The following is a 19,574-nucleotide window of genomic DNA, read 5'->3' on the forward strand; positions in this document are numbered from 1 at the left end:
ATCTTAAATAAAGCTTTTAAGGGGGTTATTGACCAAATGGAAGGACTACTGAACAAAAGGACAGTATTAGGTACCTCAAATGATGTGTACCGTCAGAACATTTAAAACAAACTTGCATGGATTCAAAACCTTAAGCTGCTTTTCATCTGGCAAAATAACTGGAATATTCATAAATGAACAGCAACAAACTGAATTTAACGATCTTAGAGGACACAAATAATGAAGGTGTAAAGTATCCAGTTAAAAATATATTGTGCTGAAATGTTGAAGTATTCTTTTTTCAGAGCAATACATGCTTAAAACATGACAATTCAAGAGCAAATGACATCCGATGACTTTGTTCTAATTTAAGCAGTTACTGATTCTGTTTGAATGAGCTGAACAATCTACTACAGACTCTGGTGCATAAATCATGCAAGTGTGCACGTGAAACCCATGTCAATAATAAGGGCCTGATTGACACAACTACAGCTCCAGCTCCACCCGTCCTAAAGCTGGAGCTCAGCCAAACAGTTTTAGTTCCACCAAAACTGGGAGTGGAGCTGGGTGGAGCTCCTTCACAAAATGAACTAGAGTTGTGGAACTGGGTTTAGGCAACTCCACAACTCCACTCCAGACCCAACTCCTGGAATTAAATTTAGGAGTTGGAGCTGTACCAAACAGGCCCTAAGATAAAACAGAGAATAAACACATAATATTTTCACGTCTCTAATAAGATGAAACAGAAAATAAGCTCAATAAGCTCCCATACAATAATTTAATGACCATACAATACTAGAAAGTCTTATAGTATGAAACGGAGGGAGTACCATCTTTTTACGAATTTAAAATATTTTTTTGTTATTTACAACATTCACAAAATATTCAAATAATGCTATTTTACGATTTAGAATAGTGATCTATTTATCTGTTTCCTTTTTTTCTTATTGACTCAGCACTTTGAGAGAGCTTTCACACTAAAATAATACCGACTATTGATTATATGTATCGTGTTAAATAAAACATGCAATTGGAATATCACCAGTTTATTTATATTCTAAAATTCTGAATTATGTATATTTTAGATTCTTATTTTAATATTGTTAATTGCCCAAATTATATATGAACTAAGAAAATGACCAGGATATTCAACATAGTATTAAAAACTCTCATATTTGTTATATACATATATATGAATAAATAATCTGTTAACCCATTCAAGTTTTACAGGATAACAAATTAATATCAAATATGACCCGTGCAACGCACGGGTTGATGGCTAGTATTACTAGTACAAAATAAAAACACCAGTTTGTCTCACCAAGTTAAAACTATTATTGCGGCAAACCTTATGTGGGGATTGAAATTCGGAACACCTCCACCCCACCCCGGCACACAACTATCTCGCCCAGAATTTATCATTTTTTTTCAATTTTCTTTCAATTTGGTAGAGTTTTATTCAAATTTAGTCAAATTTTATTTCTTTTTAAAATAGTTTCATACCGATCTTCCCGGAATTACCATAATTTTGTGAGACCCGTGAAATTTCCAAAATTTTGGTCTTTACCAAATAGTTAACCCTGACCTTAATGATAATGAATGATTTCTTGTAAAATGATCCATAAATATATGACCAGGATTTGAATTCATCTTTGAAGGGAAGTAATCACCAAAATTCCACAGATTGCAAATAACTTCGGTCCAAAATTCCACAGATTGCAAATAACTTCGGTCAAAATTCTGCGCCCTGCCTTCCTTGCAAGTTGCAAGTTACTACCTCTTTTACCAACTCGGCCATGCAGCAAACTACATCCTCATTGATCAGCAAGCCGTGGAAGACGAACTCCAAATCCCGTCGTGGACCCATCTCTATCACAAGTCCATAATTCATCACCTTCAATCTTTCATCAGCTAATAACCTCTATCACTAGTTGGGCGATGCTGTCGGCGTGGTAGAATCGGAAAATGAAGCTTATAACCCGTCCCGTCCCAAATCCAGGGCGGCCCCTTCCCTAGAACAGGAAAATCGCAGTTATACTTATACCAGGCACGATCCCACCTTGTGTCTTCGGCCGGCGGTGGAAGTACGGCAGCAGAGGCGATCACGACCTCTCCTGCACAAGCACCTGCAGAATGAGTTCTCCATGTAGCGATCTTGCTGTTGATGTGGTCAGTGCCATCCTGGTTTCCTCCCTCGATGTCAAACTCTTCAAGAACAGCAGCCTTTTCTGCCAAGAACTTCACGAGCTGGACTTGGGAGCAGGTGAGCTTGCCCTTCTGAAATTGGATGACTACTTTTCTTAGAGAATTCTGCCAGCTACTGCAGAAATTTTGTGTGCTCCCGGTCGCAGGCGTATCTGATTCTGAAACCTTACAGTAATCAGACTCCTGCAATCCGCACGCCGAGGATTTCAGATAGGCCGTCAGGTCTGCGCCGAGATGATCATCTGCACTCTCATTGAGATATTCCAACCAGCTGAATCTTATCCGGAGCTCACGGATCTCCGGGCATCTACATAGCATGTCTCCAACGGCCGTTGCCGCCGCCGACAAGCCGCCGTCCATGGCAAATCCACACAGTTCCTCTATTACAAGGTGCTTGAGGTTCGGGAAGAGAGGGAAGTACCCAAACTTGATGTCTCCAACAATTGAGTACACCGTCAGCTTCAAAACGCTGATGTGGCACATGGTGGTAAGCAGAGGACCTAATGTCGCCGTGCCGGAGATCGACCCCAGGTCGACTTGTGCCAAGCACGGCGCAGCTGATTTCAGCGATACGGAAAAATATAAAGATGGGACCTGCGCGCAGCGGAAGCAGATCAACGACGGCGCGTCAAGCTCGAAGGTGCGACCATCGATGTGGCAGTTAACCATGGTGAAGGAGGTGACCGCCGGGCAGTGGAGATGAATGTGTTCGTCGAAGATGAAGCCGCTGTAGATGAAGCCGCTAAGCGGTGGTCGATCGGAGAAGGTGACTGACTCGAGACGCAGCTCGGCGAGCCTCGGCGCGGCGAGGATCACCTTCTGGAGGTCGCACAGCCGCACGGTGCAGCGCCGCAGCCGCAGCGTCGTGAGGCACGGGTAGGCAATCCAGTCCCACAACCATTCGGTCGTCGTTACCTTGAGGCAGCATCCCGCGATGTCCAGAACCCGGAAATCCTCGCAGGGCAGCATGCCCAGATAGAGATCGTACTCGACGCCGGGATCGGCGGCGTACTTGTACCGTGGCGGCGACGGCAACGATCCGCTGGCGACCTGGCACTCGAGGCGGAGCTCCTCCACGTGGCGGAGCAGCCCGACACAGGTGCCTCTGAACTGGTCAGGGTTAAGGTACCGCGAGAAATCCCGACGGACGCAGCCGAAGACGTAGCCGTCGTCGTGGTCTCTGTCGGCTGTCACCGTGACGGTGAGCTTCTTGAGGCCGTGGCGGCGGCGGCGGAGCGCTGCCCGGGCGTCTCCCTCGTCTTCCCAGGTCGAGGGGCCGGCCTCGCCCCACCCCCTGTGGAAGGTCCTATCGAGGAATTCGTCGGAAGTTAAGTCGATGTTGACGGTGCCAGTCTCCAGCCATAGCGGCTGCAGGCGCCACCGGCGAGAGAGGAGTGTGCTGCTGGCGGCCTGCTTGACGGGGGCGAAGGAGAGGGTACGTATGAGCAGATCGCCGGGGAGCTCGGATAGGCGGTCTCTGCTCGCCGTGCCTTTGGCCATGGACGCGGCGGCGGCGTCGAGATCGATCGATCTCGATCGATATTTAATAGGTTGTGTGGATTGAGCTATATATTACCTTGCCCGAGCAGTTGGGTACTTGGATTCTTAGTCGACGAACTGTTCCTACTCGAAGTCGAATTGAAGCACAATACGATCCGGATTAGCCGCCAGCTGCGCACAATTTGCCTATTTTGCCCGTGACGATCTCGGGACGATCGATCCGTGACGCAGTGGAAGTGTGGAACGCACAGCAGAACGGTTATTTCTTTCTTCTTGGGAATTACTGCCGGGTGAAATAAGCGTATGAAATTTTGTTTTTAGCTAGGTTTTTGAAATTCTGTATCCCCAGCACGTAACTATTTAGTGCGAAAATTTCAAAAAAAAAATTCATTTTTTTGTGAATTTAACAAAATTCATTTATTTTTTTAATAAACGAAGTACAAACATAACACTCACTAGATGTAAACATCCATTTTCGGAAAAGATACCGTGGTCATCACAAATCAATCAAGCAACCGATGCTTGCGAGCTAAGGTGTATGGCGTGCAGCCTACTGGTTGTAGTGACATTACCCTAATATCCTGAATTCAAATCTCAATAGGAGCAAATTTAAAAATGGTTTATTTGTGGGGCTAAGTTCTCCAATTTAAATGGTTGTATATATCCGGTTGAACGTAGAGGATGGGTAAAAATACATTTCTCTAAAAATACCTGGAAGCAACATGACAGTAGAAAAGAATATGCTCCTTGTACATACACTAGCCTGCTTTGTGAAGCCTTTCATTATATTCTGGTCAAAATTACAAACTTATTGATTTGATTTTTTCCCTATAAAATGGGTTTAACAACTTAGACAGCTTAAAAATTCAGCTGACCGATATATGCCAGAATGTTCTGCCCGTAATAATTTAGCAAAATTTTTAGTGCAAATATGCCAAATTAGAAAAATGCCACTACTATTCGCAATATCGGCTGGGTGCCACTGGAATTTTAGAAAATTAGATCCAAGCCACTACATCGTGTTTTCCATCCACTCCCCCGTCCATCGCGCCAGCTTCGCCGATGCCTTCCCTTTCCCGTGCGTGGACGCCGCCACTGCCGCCGCGGCTCTACTCGACGGAGATGATCAGCGGCAGGGAAGGGTGTTGCTACTCGGGGAGCTCGTCTCTGCCATGGACGTCTACCACAGGGGCGCGGCCGTCGTCTCCCGTGTCGTCGAGACCTCCATGTCATCCTCGTGATTCCTTACCTCGTAGTTCACCATCGACGTGTGCATTCTTCTCCAACGAGGCTACCATCCTCATCATCCTCGCCTGCGTCTCCAACCTCGCCTTCTGCCTCCACGCCACCACACGGTGCCTCATTAGTTGCCTCGCCTGCCGGCGCGACTTCAAGGAGTGGGCACAGCCATAGCCGCCCAAGCCAGCATCCGACGACAGGGCCAACACCGGTAGGTCAGGGGCGGTTGAAGTCCCGATGGTCGGTGGGCGGGCCGAGGCGGTGTGCACCATCTGTCTGTCAGAGCTGGCGGTCGGCGGCAAGCGCGTCCGCGTACTCTCGGCATGCGGGCACAGCTTCCATGGCGCCTATGTGGATGGAACCAAGAAGAGGAAGCCAAGAGGAAGTACAACGAGATCGTGAGGAGGAAGAGGGACAGGAACTCTGCCGTCGCCAAAACTCTGCTCGTCCCCGGAGTTGGGAAATGGCACCGTCGCCGTCGCGCCTGAAGGCTGTCTCCGAGCTCCTTCTCCGCCGCATCGAGGCCGAGTGCTGGAGTTGGGAAACGGCACGGAGTTAGGAAATTAACGGGGAGTGGATGGAAAACCTGACGAAGTGGCACGGTTCTAATTTATCCAAATTCTAGTGGCACCCAGCCGAAATCACGAATAGTAGTGACATTTTTCTAATTTGGTATATTTGTAGCGACACGGATCCAATTAAGAAACTACCATTATATTGGATCTAAAATGGATGCCTGAAATTTGTCCGCGTCACAAAAATTGTTGTTTGCACTACATATTTTCCCGTCAATCTTCCTTATAGTGAACAATAATTTTCAGACTTTACATATTGTCCAAAATAATTGTGAATGGAACTGAATTTCAGAACAAAAATTTAAAATTTCGAGCAGATTCCAACAAAATTCAAAAGATTTGGTTGTTTGCCCCAAATTTACTGCTCTAGCTTTTTTTGGATGAGAAAATGATACTTTTTGGCAGTATCAAGGATATAAATTAAGTGGGCATTTGTATTAGATCTCTAGACCCTTCCTCGTTCCAATCAAGTTTATGATATACTAGTTGGGTGCCTGTGCGCTGCAACGGGGAAAATATGCATCATTTGAAACATACAATCTATGCCATATAGAAATATGCACAAATCAATGAGGAATCGTTTCCTTGACCTGAACAAAACGAAATTGTAACGAATCTGATTCATTTGCCAAGTTATTATGCTATATATTAAGAAGTAAAACTTGTAGATCTTCGAATTCAGCAAAGAGGAATATGGACATGTGCACCCACGTCAATTCTATGCTTTTTTATATAAACAACATGGTTTAATCACATTCCGTAGCACACAAAGAAAAATAGTATGTATGCAGATCAAAAGGATTGTGTGAAAAATGAGAAAAAGAGAGGCTACAGAACATGGGTACTAAGAATTAACTGACGAAGCATGAATTTGCGATATTTTCAAACCATGCCAAAATGTTACCATGCATTTCTTCAATCACCAAATCCGCGTACACAGCTAGAATGAGCATCTCTGAACAAATATAATTTTCATCAAGGAAATTCGAGTTCAACAATCAGATAATTCTAATTACAAACTAAGAGAGATAACAAAGAATGATTTCTATATCAGTCTATCTTTATGGTCAATGGTAGCCCGACACATTAGTGTCTCAAACACGATAAAATGTCCAAACATAGATAAAATAATGAAAACAAATCCATTTAGTTGTTCTCATGCCCAAGGTGCATGCAAAGTTTTATATGGGCATGATATCTTAAATAAAGCTTTTAAGGGGGTTATTGACCAAATGGAAGGACTACTGAACAAAAGGACAATATTAGGTACCTCAAATGATGTGTACCGTCAGAACATTTAAAACAAACTTGCATGGATTCAAAACCTTAAGCTGCTTTTCATCTGGCAAAATAACTGGAATATTCATAAATGAACAGCAACAAACTGAATTTCATGATCTTAGAGGACACAAATAATGAAGGTGTAAAGTATTCAGTTAAAAATATATTGTGCTGAAAAGTTGAAGTATTCTTTTTTCAGAGCAATACATGCTTAAAACATGACAATTCAAGAGCAAATGACATCCGATGACTTTGGTTCTAACTTAAACAGTTACTGATTCTGTTTGAATGAGCTGAACAATCTACTACAGACTCTGGTGCATAAATCATGTAAGTGTGCACATGAAACCCACGTCAATAATAAGATAAAACAGAGAATAAGCACATAATATTTTCACGTCTCTAATAAGATGAAACAGAAAATAAGCTCCTATACAACAATTTAATAATTCCACGTCTCTAATAAGATAAAACAGATAATAAGCTCCCATACAATAATTTAATGACCATACAATACTTTGTATAGATAATCTTTCTGATAGAAAGAGCACTGCTACAGACCAAAGGATGAACTGCCCCGAAAGGGCATAGCATGAGTACAGCAGACCCATTACATATAACGTTAAATAACAAATACATAAATGACCGTCTTCCCATTTTACTGCCAAATGATGCCTTCGAAGGCTTCATAGATGAAGGAAGGGTTATATAGGCCTCAGTCCTCAGAAGTACCTTTCCATGAACCCGAGTTAAATATAATAGAGGTTACCAACATCAGTTAAAAGAAACACATGTAGTAGAGAGAATAAACTTTATGCAATGTAAATTATGAACTAATGCTCACGGAATTAGTGTCAGCTAAAAAAATGTGTGGTTATGTATTAATGTGATCTAAATTAGAGTTCGTAAGTACTGCAGCCTATTCTCTGCAACGTTAAATGGATACGGAAATTGATGGGGCAAGGCAAACCGGCAAAGTGTTCTCTCGTACTGCATTCCAGATAATCAAATGTGCAGTGGATAGTTTACAGCGATATGCAATAATATTAACAACCTTCCTTTTCTATACTCATTAAGCTTAATTGAAGGAAATGATTCTGCCAAGATGCATTGATAGCAGTAAGATGACTGCATTGGTAAGGAAGATAATATACAGGTAAAGAAACTAACCGTGTGAGCATAGATGATGCAATTTACTCCATGACTGAATCAGGGATTAGCGTATTTTCTGCTCGCATATTGACTAAATTTCATTGAGTGGAGGTCTTCTCTCACATTTATAGAATTCAGGTGTGGTTTATCATCATGAATTCAGGTGTGGTTTATCACCATGAATTCCCATCAGCAATTACGCTGGTCATCAGAACTTAACATGAGACACTTACCATGAGGAAGTATATATATAATCACATCCAAAATTTTATGTCTAATGTGAGCACCTAGCCAGTAAAACAACTACCAGGATCATGACCAAACAGAGAGACAGTATGTTAATACCATAGGAGAAGTTGTAGTGATGAGTGTGCACCACATGTAAATGCGGCATCACAGATCAATAAATTGACAGACACAACATAGATCAACGATATTTCCATTGCATGTTAAAAATTGATATCGCAGAAATTAATCAAGTAAAAACAGGACAAACAGAAGAAACTGGTCTTACTTTCACAGTAGGGAAGAGTACCCGGGTGATGAAGGAACCTAACGTCCTAAAGAAGAGTGAGCTTGTGTCCAGTGGAAAGATTTTACTTCAAATCTACACCATTTGTGAGATAATAATTTAAATACCATGGGTAGGTACAGGATCAATACTCTTTTTTCGCTGGTAGTACTCTCGCATCTTTTGAAGCCTAGCTTCCTTGTCGCCAGCACTAAGAGCAGCATACCACTCCCTAGCACGCTTCCGCGTAAATTAAATCGGAGTTAAATTAGTGATGCCGCCAAGTGTACCTGCAGAAACTTGTACAGAAATCATTTCACAACATAGCAACAGTACGAAGCAGCGAGACAAAAAGGGAGAAAACAGATAATGTCCACAAATCAGATACACATTGTAGATATACTTCAACAGGAAACTGTTTCTTTTACTTAAAACGAAACTGTCTAAGTGATACTTTCACATACATTTTGATTACAGCTCAAACAAAGCAGTACAATGCTAAAATCACTTTGAAAAGTGAATTGGTTTCTGGACATTTGCTCAACAAATTTATGAACTTTAGTTGATTTGAAACTTTTCTAGATGGGGGATGTCTAGCAATCGAATGCTATATAAGAAATTTTGTTTACCTTTTGTAGATGGGAATGTCCCTCAGTGATGGAGGGGAGACGGGCGAGTACTGCATCCACCTGCCGACAGCATCCAGCGACGACCGGAGGACTGGCGGCCAGCTTCCGGTGCGGCGCAAAAGGGACCGTGGTTGAGATCGACGGAGAGGAGCGGATCCAGTCGCGAGATGTGGCGTAGGCGACGGACTGTTGGCGTGGACGTGGGCTGCGCACGGGGAACCGGAGTTGACGACGGAGGCCGCCGCGGGATGGGGGTGGTGTTCTAGTGGGAGGCCGGGATGTGGGGGGTTGATGTAGCCGGCCTGTGGAGGTGAGGTCGATGATGAATCCGGCTTGTAGACCTGGGAGGCCGTGGGCTTGTGGGGCGTGGATTCCACAGTGATTTGGGGACGTGGGATCGGCGATGGGAGAGGAGCGAGACGGCGCGGTGGTTGGGCGGGGTGGGGAAGTGGCGTGGCGAGGAGGGCTTCCAGCGGCGGGGATCGGTCGAGGGCGCGCCTATGTGATGAGGCAGGAGGAGACAGCGGCGATGGGGGCGTCGGCGGTGGAGGCGTGGTGCGGCGACTGGGGAGGAGGATGGGGCGTTGGTGGCGGTGGCGCTGGCGGTGGCGGTGGGGGCACTGCGGGAGGAGCCACCTGATGACGACAACCTGGAGCCGATGGCGACGCGGAGGAGTAGGCATCGGCGGCGGGGGGAGCCGGGGAGGAGGAGGAGGAGTAGGAGTCGGCCCGGCGGGGGGATCTGGAGCGGACTCGACGGCGGGGGATTCGGCGTCAGTTGCGGGTGGGTGGAGGATTCGGCGTCGGTGGTGGGTGGACGGAGGAGTAGGCGTTGGTGGCGGTGGCGTTGGCGGCGGGTGATGGGGAGGAGGAGGACGCGGCGGTGGACAGGACGGTGTGACCGGCGTTGGGGGCAGTGTCTAGGGTTTCGGAGTCCGCCGCGAGGAGTCCTCCCTGCGCCAGCGGTGGTTTGGCGGAGGCGGTGGCGGCGGCGAGGCGAGCAGTGGGGAAGGAAGCTGGTGGAGGATAGCGGGGAGGAGCGAAGGCGGCGGCGGCATGGGACGGTTAGGGGACGGCGATGGAGCAGTCGGCGACGCAGTGGAGGAGGACGGCGATGGCGGCGGGGAGGATCGAAGGCGACGGTGGCACAGAACGGTTAGGGTACGGCGATGGAGCCGGTGGATGCGGGCATGCGGGAGCGATGGAGCCGGTGGATGCGGGAGGGATAAGGCGAGGAGCTAGGTGGGGATCGGTGCGCCGTTGGATTTAGCGATCCGACGGCTCACATTCCACGTGTTTGCCAGAGTCGGAGTCACCGCCACCACTACAGAATTTTTAAAGTAGTATATATATATATATATATATATATATGGCAACATATCCTATGCACACAGGCCCTCACGTGTACACACGTGCACACCAACTAAAAAATGTCACCAAAAAATCTAGAAAAAATCATACACATACTTTCAATTGTATTACACCTAGGGTTAAAATCTTAACGTCAAATTCATTATATTTTAGCCGTAACAAAAAAACAAAAAATCTGACAGTTTTAAGGTTGCAATTTTGTCAGAATTTTATCTTTTTTGTTATTCTCTATGTAGAATGAATTTGAAGATGCGACTTTGCACGTAGATGTAATACTATTGAAAGTATATGTATGAATTTTCCTAGAATTTTTTGTGATAATTTTTAGTTGGTGTACACGGTGTGTACATGTGAGGGCCTGTGTGCATAGGATACGCTCCCTCTATATATATATATATATATATATATATATATATTTTTAATGGATTCAGGTAATGAGCTACGAGGAAAATTAGAATCTTAAATTCAAATGTCAGGGTTTGAATTTAGGAGGGTGAACTTTTGGGACACAAAGAATTAAGGGTAAATATCTAAAATGGTCCCTGGAGTTTCGCTTCGGGCTCAGTTTAGTCCTTGAGGTTTTAAATCGTCCAAACAAGTCCTCCAAATTAATCATTTGGATTAATATAGTCCTTGGACAAAAAAGGTTGCTAACTGGCACATCCGGCGGCGTTGTTTCTTTTTTTTTTACTTTTTGTGGTTTTCTTTTATTTTTGCATTTTTTTTCTTTTTTCGCGTATTTTAATTTTTTTTAATCTTCAACACACGTATTTTTAAATCTTTGGGTTGAAAGTTTTTAAATCTAGAGTCGAAAGTTTTCAAATTTTAACTTGAAAGTTTTCAAATCTTGTGTCAAAAGTTTTCAAATCTCGAGTTGAAAGTTTTCAAATCTGAAATAAAAGTTTTCAAAATATCGAGTTGAAAATTTTCAAATCTGAGTTAAAAGTTTTTAAAACTTGACTTCAAAATTTAAATGTTTAAGTCGAAAATTTTCAAATCTATCTTAAAGGTTTTCATTTTATTAGTAGAAAATCTCTTAAAAAAGTATTCTCTTAATTTTGTCATTATCCTTAACTAACTAACTAACTACTTAACACATCAAAACGCACGGCTAACTAACTAACTACTTAACTCATCAGAACGCGCGTTGGTGGCGCACGCACGAGCTAATTAGCTTTTCCGCACAAAAAGTGCCACGTGAACATGCCAAGTCATCCTCGCATGCAGCAGTATGAATGAAATGACCATTCTACCCTTATATACCGTATAAAAAAGAAAACAAATATTTTACACATGTACGATCGTTTTAGAATTGTCACTTATGATTGTGTTACAAGACATTTACCCATTTGCTGCACCAACTACACCTATTTGAGTTTGTTTGAGGAGCTTTATAGTATGTAAGAATGTTGCACCAACTTTTTGGCTTTTAGTTTGATTCTGGGAGAAGCTACAAAGCTCCCCAAACCCAAAAAGCAAGATGTGAATCAAGAACATTCACCATAATTGTGATTCACTCAAATCTTTCCAAGTCATGTCGTGGATATATTAAGGATCTGTTATACGGGAGAGTAATTCTTTTTTTGACAAGTATGTTGATCCCTTTAGTTTTATTCATGATGTATTTATTGCAACAATAGAGAATATTTTTTGGTATAGTAGCAAGAACATGATATAATCTGAGCAAGGAATATTTTGTTGCGGTCAAAGCAAACACTAGCTGTTAGGTGATCAACATCGATTGGATTACACATTTCATGGAGTATATCATTAGACATTAGTTCATATTTGAACAAACGAGCGAATAGGTGAAAGTTAAGAGTAAATTCAAAAGTTAAGGGATGCTCATGATCATAAGAGTGCGTACGTGTTGACTCATCTGTGCTTCAGAGTCTCCTAGCTAGCCAAGTACTAATCAATGACTATGGCCCTCTCAGAATCTATATACTATGCCTATATCGTCGTTGGCACTTGGATTATTGGAGATCCGAGCTTTTGCTTATGTAATTGTTGTTTGTCATTTAAATTTCCATGGCCAGCTAGAACTACTGAGCTAGCGTCAATGTTGACCTAAATAAGTAAAAAACGAGAAAGAAAGTTAGTGAAATTTAGGAATTGAGACAAGAAAGTGAGTTTTTCTTTCTAGGGACGAAATCACCCAAATTCATCCAATTTAGGAGAATTGCAGAATCCTGCTTGTACGGGTGCTATATTGCTAGCTACTGCTAATGCCTGGCTGTCCCTAAGACGAGCTCCACCTCCACCGCCACCTCCCATTGATATAGACCTTTCTTGATCCAGGTTTCGCCATCTTCAAACCACCCAAATCATCTTCCAAGGGCGGCTGACACCGTCGTTGTCGTAAAGCTGGAAACTGGAGGCGAGAATCTATGTCAAGGATCATTGGAATCGAAGGTGGTGCCAGCCTTCACCCGCTGATATCTCCTGCACCAACACCAGGAGGAGCTTCATTTTCCATGGATGAAGCAGCTCCCCATCTACCAACCTTGCTTTTGATGATGTGATCAGAGCCATGATGATTTCCTCCCTCGATTTCAAACTCCTCAAGAACAGAAGCATTTTCTGCCAAGAACTTCACGAGCTGGACTTGGGAGCAGGTGAGTTTGCCCTTCTGAAATTGGATGACTACTTTTCTTAGAGAACTCTGCCAGCTACCGTTGAAATTTTGTGTGGTCCCGGCCGCAGGCGTATCTGATTCCTTGCAGTGATTACAGTAATCAGACTCCTGCAATCTGCATATCGAGGATTTCAGATAGGCCGTCAGGTCTGCGTCGAGATGATCATCTGCACTCTCATTGAGATATTCCAACCAGCTGAATCTTATCCAGAGCTCACGGATCGCCGGGCATCTACGTAGCATGTCTCCGACGACCGTTGCCGCCGCCGACAAGCCGCCGTCCATGGCAAATCCACACAGTTCCTCTATTACAAGGCGCTTGAGGTTTGGGAAGAGAGGCAAGTGCCCAAACTTGATGTCTCCAACAATGGAGTACACCGTCAGCTTCAAAATGCTGATATGGCACATGGTGTTAAGCAGAGGACCGAATGTCGCCGTGCCGGAGATCGACTCCAGGTCGACTTGTGCCAAGCACGGCGCAGCTGATTTCAGCGATATGGAAAAATATAAAGATGGGACCTGCGCGCAGCGGAAGCAGATCAACGACGGCGCGTCGAGCTCGAAGGTGCGACCATCGATGTGGCAGTTAACCATGGTGAAGGAGGTGACCGCCGGGCAGTGGAGATGGATGTGTTCGTCGAAGATGAAGCCGCAGAGCGATGGTCGATCGGGGAAGGTGACTGACTCGAGACGCAGCTCGGCGAGCCTAGGCGCGGCGAGGATCACATTCTGGAGGTCGCACAGGCGCACGGTGCAGCGCCGCAGCCGCAGCGTGGTGAGGCACGGGTAGCCAATCCAGTCCCACTCCCACAACCATTCGGCGGTCGTCACCTCTTGGAGGCAGCATCCCGTGATGTCAAGAACCCGGAAATCCTCGCAGGGCAGCTTATCCATAGAGAGATAATACTCGACGCCGGGATCGGCGGCGTATTTGTATTTGTACTGCGGCGAGGACGCCGCCGCCGACGACGACGACGATCCGCCGGCGACCTGGCACTCGAGGCGGAGCTCATCGACGTGGCGGAGCAGCCCGACACATGTGCCGTCGAAGACGATCGGTTTCAGGTACCGCGAGAAATCACGACAGTCGCTGCGGAGGTAGCCGTCGTCTCTGTCGGCTGTCACCGTGACGGTGAGCTTCTTGAGGCCGTGGCGGCGGCGGCGGAGCGCTGCCCGGGCATCTCCCTCGCGCCCCCACCCCCACCACCAGGGACAGGTCCAATGGCGGAATTCCTCGGAAGTCAAGTCGATGTTGACGGTGCCAGTCTCCAGCCATAGCGGCTGAAGGTGCCACCGGCGAGAGAGGAGGGTGGTGCTCGCGGCCTGCTTGACGGGGGCGAAGGAGAGGATACGTATAAGCAGATCGTCGGGGAGCTCGGATATGCGGTCTCTGCTCGGGCTCGCCGTGCCTTTGGCCATGGACGCCGCGGTGGCGTCGAGATCGATCGATCGATCCATATCCTTTAATAGGACGGATTGAGCTATATAAATATTAGCTTGCCCGAGTCCCCGAGCATTTGGATGAGTCGACGAACTGTTCCTAGTCGAAGGCTCGAAGCAGAATTCGATCCGGATTAGCCGCCAGCTGCGCACAGTTTGCCTATTTGCCCGTGCCGATCTCAGGACGATTGATCCGTGACGCAGTGGAACGCGCAGCAGACCGATTGTTATTTCTTTATTCTTGGGAATTACTGCCGGGTGAAATGAGTCTGAAATTTTGTTTTTAGTTTATTGAAATTTTGGTATTCCCGGCACGAAACTGTTTAGTGCGAAAATTTTGAATTTTTTTGAATTTAACAAAATTCATTTATTTTTTAATAGACAGTATAAACGCAGACACTTACCACACGTAAACATTCATTTTCGAAGAACATACAGTGGTCATTGTTTACATCCAAATTTGGCACCTATGGACGAAATAGGGAAAAATTACCAAAGTTTGGAAAGTTATGGGTTTCCTTCATAGGGCCGGTCAGACCACAGGTGTGTCGGCAGTCTGACCGGCTAGTAGGGCCGGTCTGACCACAGGTATGTGGGCGGTCAGACCGTCAGGGTCCGAGTCCGAGTCTGTTTTTGTCGGGTCTCGGGTTTCCTTGCTCGGGAAGGCATGTTTCGTGTTTCCTTTGGTTTCTATCTCGAGTTGGGCATAGAGAAGGGCCTGTAGAGGGCAAGACCAATCCTTATTTAAGGGACAAGACCGGTTCATTGTAAAACCCCTGAATATAGTTTACTTGAATCGTTCTTTTACTATATTTTCTATTTTACCCTAGTTTAGTTCATCTTTGTTGGTTTGCGCCGTAAACCGTCCGCCGCTGCTATGAGAGTGCGACACCTCTTTGTAGGTTTGTCCTGAAAACCTTCCGTTTTGCCCACGAGATGAGTAGTTATCCTCATATCGATCTAAATCGGCCTAGAGGCTCATTTTGATCTCTAAATCGGCTCCGCTAGCCGGTTTAGCTTTTATTTTTGCAAAACCCATCTTGATTTGGCCCTTTGGCTAGATCGAGGTGATTGGCGACTCCATATCATAGCAAGGCGTTTAGGTGTTACGATCGTGCTTGTCGACTTGTCACAAAAAATTGCCAACCGTCATCACAAATCAATCAAGCAAACGAAACTTGCAAGCCTAGTGGATGTAGTGACTTTGAGTAGCCCCAATGTCCTGAGTTCAAATCTCTATAGCAGCGAATTTTAGGTTGAGTTGTTTGTGAACCTGTGAAGCAACATGGTAGCAGGGTTGGAAATTTTTGACCGAAATTTCGGTCCCCTCCGATACAATATTACTTTGGCCAAAATTTTTCAATTTTTTCATGAATTTAGGTAATATTTGTTCAAATTCAACTAAATTTTGTTCAAAATTTTGGACCAAAATTTCTGAAATTTCGGGATTCCGGTGACCCCCGAACAAAAGCCCTAAACCAATATAGTGAACCCTGCATGGCAGTAGAAAAGAAAGAATCCTGATGCTCCTGGACATACACTGGGCTGCTTGCAAAGTGAAGCCTTTCATTATATTCTGGTCAAAATTGATTTGATTTGATAAAAAAACCTGTGAAGCAACTTATTGATTTTTTTTCCTATAAAATGGGTTTAACAACTCAGACGGCTCAAAAAATTTCAGCAGACCGATATATGACTAATTTGGGAATGTTCCGTCCGTAATAATTAGCAAAATTTATAGTGCAAATCTAGAAACTACCGTTGGATCTAAAATGGACGCCTGAAATTTATTGACGTCACAATTTAAAATTGTGGTTTGCACTACATATTTTTCGGTCAATCTTTTTATGGTGAACAATAATTTTCAGAGTTTACTTATTGTCCAAAATAATTGTGAACGGAACTGAAAATTTCAGAACAAAAAATAGAATTTTTGAACAGATTCCAGCAAAATTCAAAAGATTTGGTTGTTTGCCCCAAATTTGCAGCTAAAATGAACACATCTAGCTTTGTTTGGGTGAGAAAATGATACTTTTTGGCAGTGTCAAGGATATAAAGTGGGCATTTATATTAGATCTCTAGACTCTTCTTCCAATCAAGTTTATGATATATGGGTATTTTTAATGGATTCACGTAATGAGCTAGAGGAAAATTAAAATCTTAAATTCAAATGTCAGGGTTTGAATTTAGGTAAGTGAACTTTTGGGTCACAAAGAATTAATTAAGATCTTGCAACTAGCTAGATACGAAAAGATTAAGCAAAAAACTATGGCGTTACAAGATATTTACCTAATTGCTGCACCAACTACACCTATTTGGGTTTGTTTGAGCTTTAAAGCATGTAAGAATGTTGCACCAACTTTTTGGATTTTAGTTTGATTCCGGGAGAAGCTACAAAGCTCTCCAAACCCAAAAGGCAAGATGCCAATCAAGAACATTCACAATATATGTGATTCACTCAAATCTTTCCAAGTTATGCTGTGGATGTATTAAGGATTTGTTGTACGAGAGAGTACTTTTTTTTTTTGACAAGGACGCCGATCCCATTAATTAGTTTTATTGATGTATTTATTGCAACAACAGAGAATATTTGTTGGTATGGACACAACTACACCGAGAGTGCTAGCTAGATAGTGCTAAAGAGAGACACCATTCTTTCCAAAAAAAAGCTACTACTACACTCAATATCTATGTATTTTTTTATTGTTAGACAAATTTCTCTTAAATTACTCATCTGATTTATAATCCAATTACACCGTTGTGTTCGTAACAATTAAATCTTTATAACAAGATCTCACATGATTATATTTTGATGAAAAATCAAAAATTACTTTTATGATATGTCTAAATTACTTCTAGATTTCACTAAGTTACTTCTTAGACATATAAAAGTAAACTCAGTAAAGTTTAAAAGTAATTTACATATATTATAGAAGTAACTAAAAAGACAATAACTTTAATTTAGAACTATATCTAGATTCATTAACATCTATATAAATGTGAGCAATGTTAAAATGACTTACATTATGAAAAGGGGAGAGTAACTCTCTGTAGTAGAAATAATTATATTGTGAGTGAGCTGAAATAAGAAACTATGTAGAGTAAATTCGCAAGTAAAGTGTAGAGAAGATTTATAAAGTCCACAAAATATAGAATTAACTAAAAACAATAATAAAAATAATCAACTTAGAGAGCATTATAAATGTATAGAAGTAATTTAGTCAAATCTAAAAGTAATTTATATATATGATAAAAGTAACTTACGTATATAATAAAAGTAATTTATAAATATAAATATTTTTTCAATGTAATATAATCATGTAAGATCTTGTTGTAAAGATTTAATTGTAACGAACGTAGAGGTGTAATCAGATTGTAGATCGGATAAGTAATTTGAGAGAAAATTCTATAGAAAGAAAAAAATAGACATGCATTGTGTGCACTAGTAACAACTGGACCTTTTCTCACGCAGTTGTACTAGCAGCACAGGACCTTCTCTCACATACTAGTACCACTGGACTTTCGTGTATCTCTAACATGAATGAGTGCGTCGCTCTTTAACACTAAATCGAGAGCGCTCTCGGTTTAGATTTTGCGTTGTTGGTATAGTAGCAAGAACATGTTGTAATCTGAGCAAGGAATATTTTGTTGCGGTCAAAGCAAACACTAGCTGTTAGCTAGGTGATCAACATCGATTGGATTACACATGTTGAAATTATAAGCACATAATGATTTAATTTATTCCATAAATAAATCATGACATTGTAGATGTAAACTAGCATGAATACATCATAAGATCTACACATATAAACTAGACAGTATAACATAAACATATCAAATATGGGCAACATGGTGAGCACGTACCGACATTGCCGAAAGACCGGTTGCTCAGCAGCAATTACTCACGGTTGCGGGCGTTGATGAAGGCGCGCAGCACGCGAGCGAACAGGAAGACGAGTCGTCGTGGACAAACAGGGAGCAGTCGTGCAAAGCGCTTTCCAAAAACCTTATTGCTGTCTTCTCCTGGTGCAGGACGTCGAAGGCAGAGGTTCTATAGACCTGCTCTCCCGATCACCGGTGCACGCGGGTGAGCGGGATGGAGTAGTGTACGAGCGACGGCGCAACACAGAGTAAGAGGCAAACTCTAGATTGATTTCACATGTGTTGTATGGAGGCGGCAGCTCGGTTTATATAGAGAAAGGTCGCTCGATCAAGGTGCCTGCACGATCTCCACTCCGCGTAACTGAACCAGATAAGTCGTGCGTAACTTATCCGGACTCCACACCGTTTTCACGTTTCAGAATGTTTCCAAAACAAACAAATCCGAATTTCCCGCAGCAAAATAAAACTGCAAAAAGAGGTTGTATCTGCGCAAGAGTGATGAACCAATTTTGCGGACCATTCGACACGTACGTGTGCACGCGTGCCCGGCCATGGAGTTCTCATTAGTTCATATTTGAACAAATGAGCGAATAGGTGAAAGTTAAGAATAAATTCAATAGTTAAGGGATGCTCATGATCATAAGAGTGCGTACGTGTTGACTCATCTGTGCTTCATAGTCTCCTAGCTAGCCAAGTAATCAATGACTATGGTCCTCTCAGAATCTCTAGCTATAGCATATAAAGAAGCTCCTTCAAACAATTTATATTGTCAGTCAAGTTCTGAAAATCTAGTTATAGAATTCAAAAAATAAACTAAAAAGTCAGAAGGTGAAAAACCAATCTTTTAAGATTCTCATATCTAGTTCTCAGTGCTTTAAACTCCCACCCTATATGAGTTGACGCTTGGATTGTAGATCCGAGCGCTTGCTTCTGTAATTGTTATTTGTCATCTAAATTTCCATGGCCAGCTAAAACTACTGAGCTAGCGTCAATGTTGACCTAAATAAGTAAAAACGAGAAAGAAAGTTTAGCGAAATTTAGGAATTGAGACAAGAAAGTAAGTTTTTCTTTCTAGGGATGAAATCACCAAAATTTCATCCAATTTAGGATAATTGCAGAATCCTGCTTGTACGGGTGCTACATTGCTAGCTACTGCTAATGTCTTGCTGTCC

At 43.2% G+C, this 19,574-nt stretch overlaps 2 protein-coding genes across 2 annotated transcripts; both read right to left on the reverse strand.

Moving 5' to 3' along the window:
• Positions 1-1,635: 1,635 nt before the first annotated feature.
• LOC127783263 (uncharacterized) lies at positions 1,636-3,684 on the reverse strand. Its single transcript, XM_052310500.1, has one exon. It carries the CDS (start codon positions 3,682-3,684, stop codon positions 1,891-1,893), a length of 1,794 nt encoding a protein of 597 aa, XP_052166460.1. The 3' UTR covers positions 1,636-1,890.
• An 8,911-nt stretch (positions 3,685-12,595) lies between these two features.
• On the reverse strand, positions 12,596-14,499 carry LOC127783266 (uncharacterized). Its single transcript, XM_052310503.1, has one exon. The coding sequence runs from the start codon at positions 14,497-14,499 to the stop codon at positions 12,871-12,873; it is 1,629 nt and encodes a 542-aa protein (XP_052166463.1). The 3' UTR covers positions 12,596-12,870.
• Between the last annotated feature and the right edge of the window lie 5,075 nt (positions 14,500-19,574).

Source organism: Oryza glaberrima, chromosome 8 (genome assembly GCF_000147395.1).
Source record: "Oryza glaberrima chromosome 8, OglaRS2, whole genome shotgun sequence".
Lineage (NCBI taxonomy): Eukaryota > Viridiplantae > Streptophyta > Magnoliopsida > Poales > Poaceae > Oryza > Oryza glaberrima.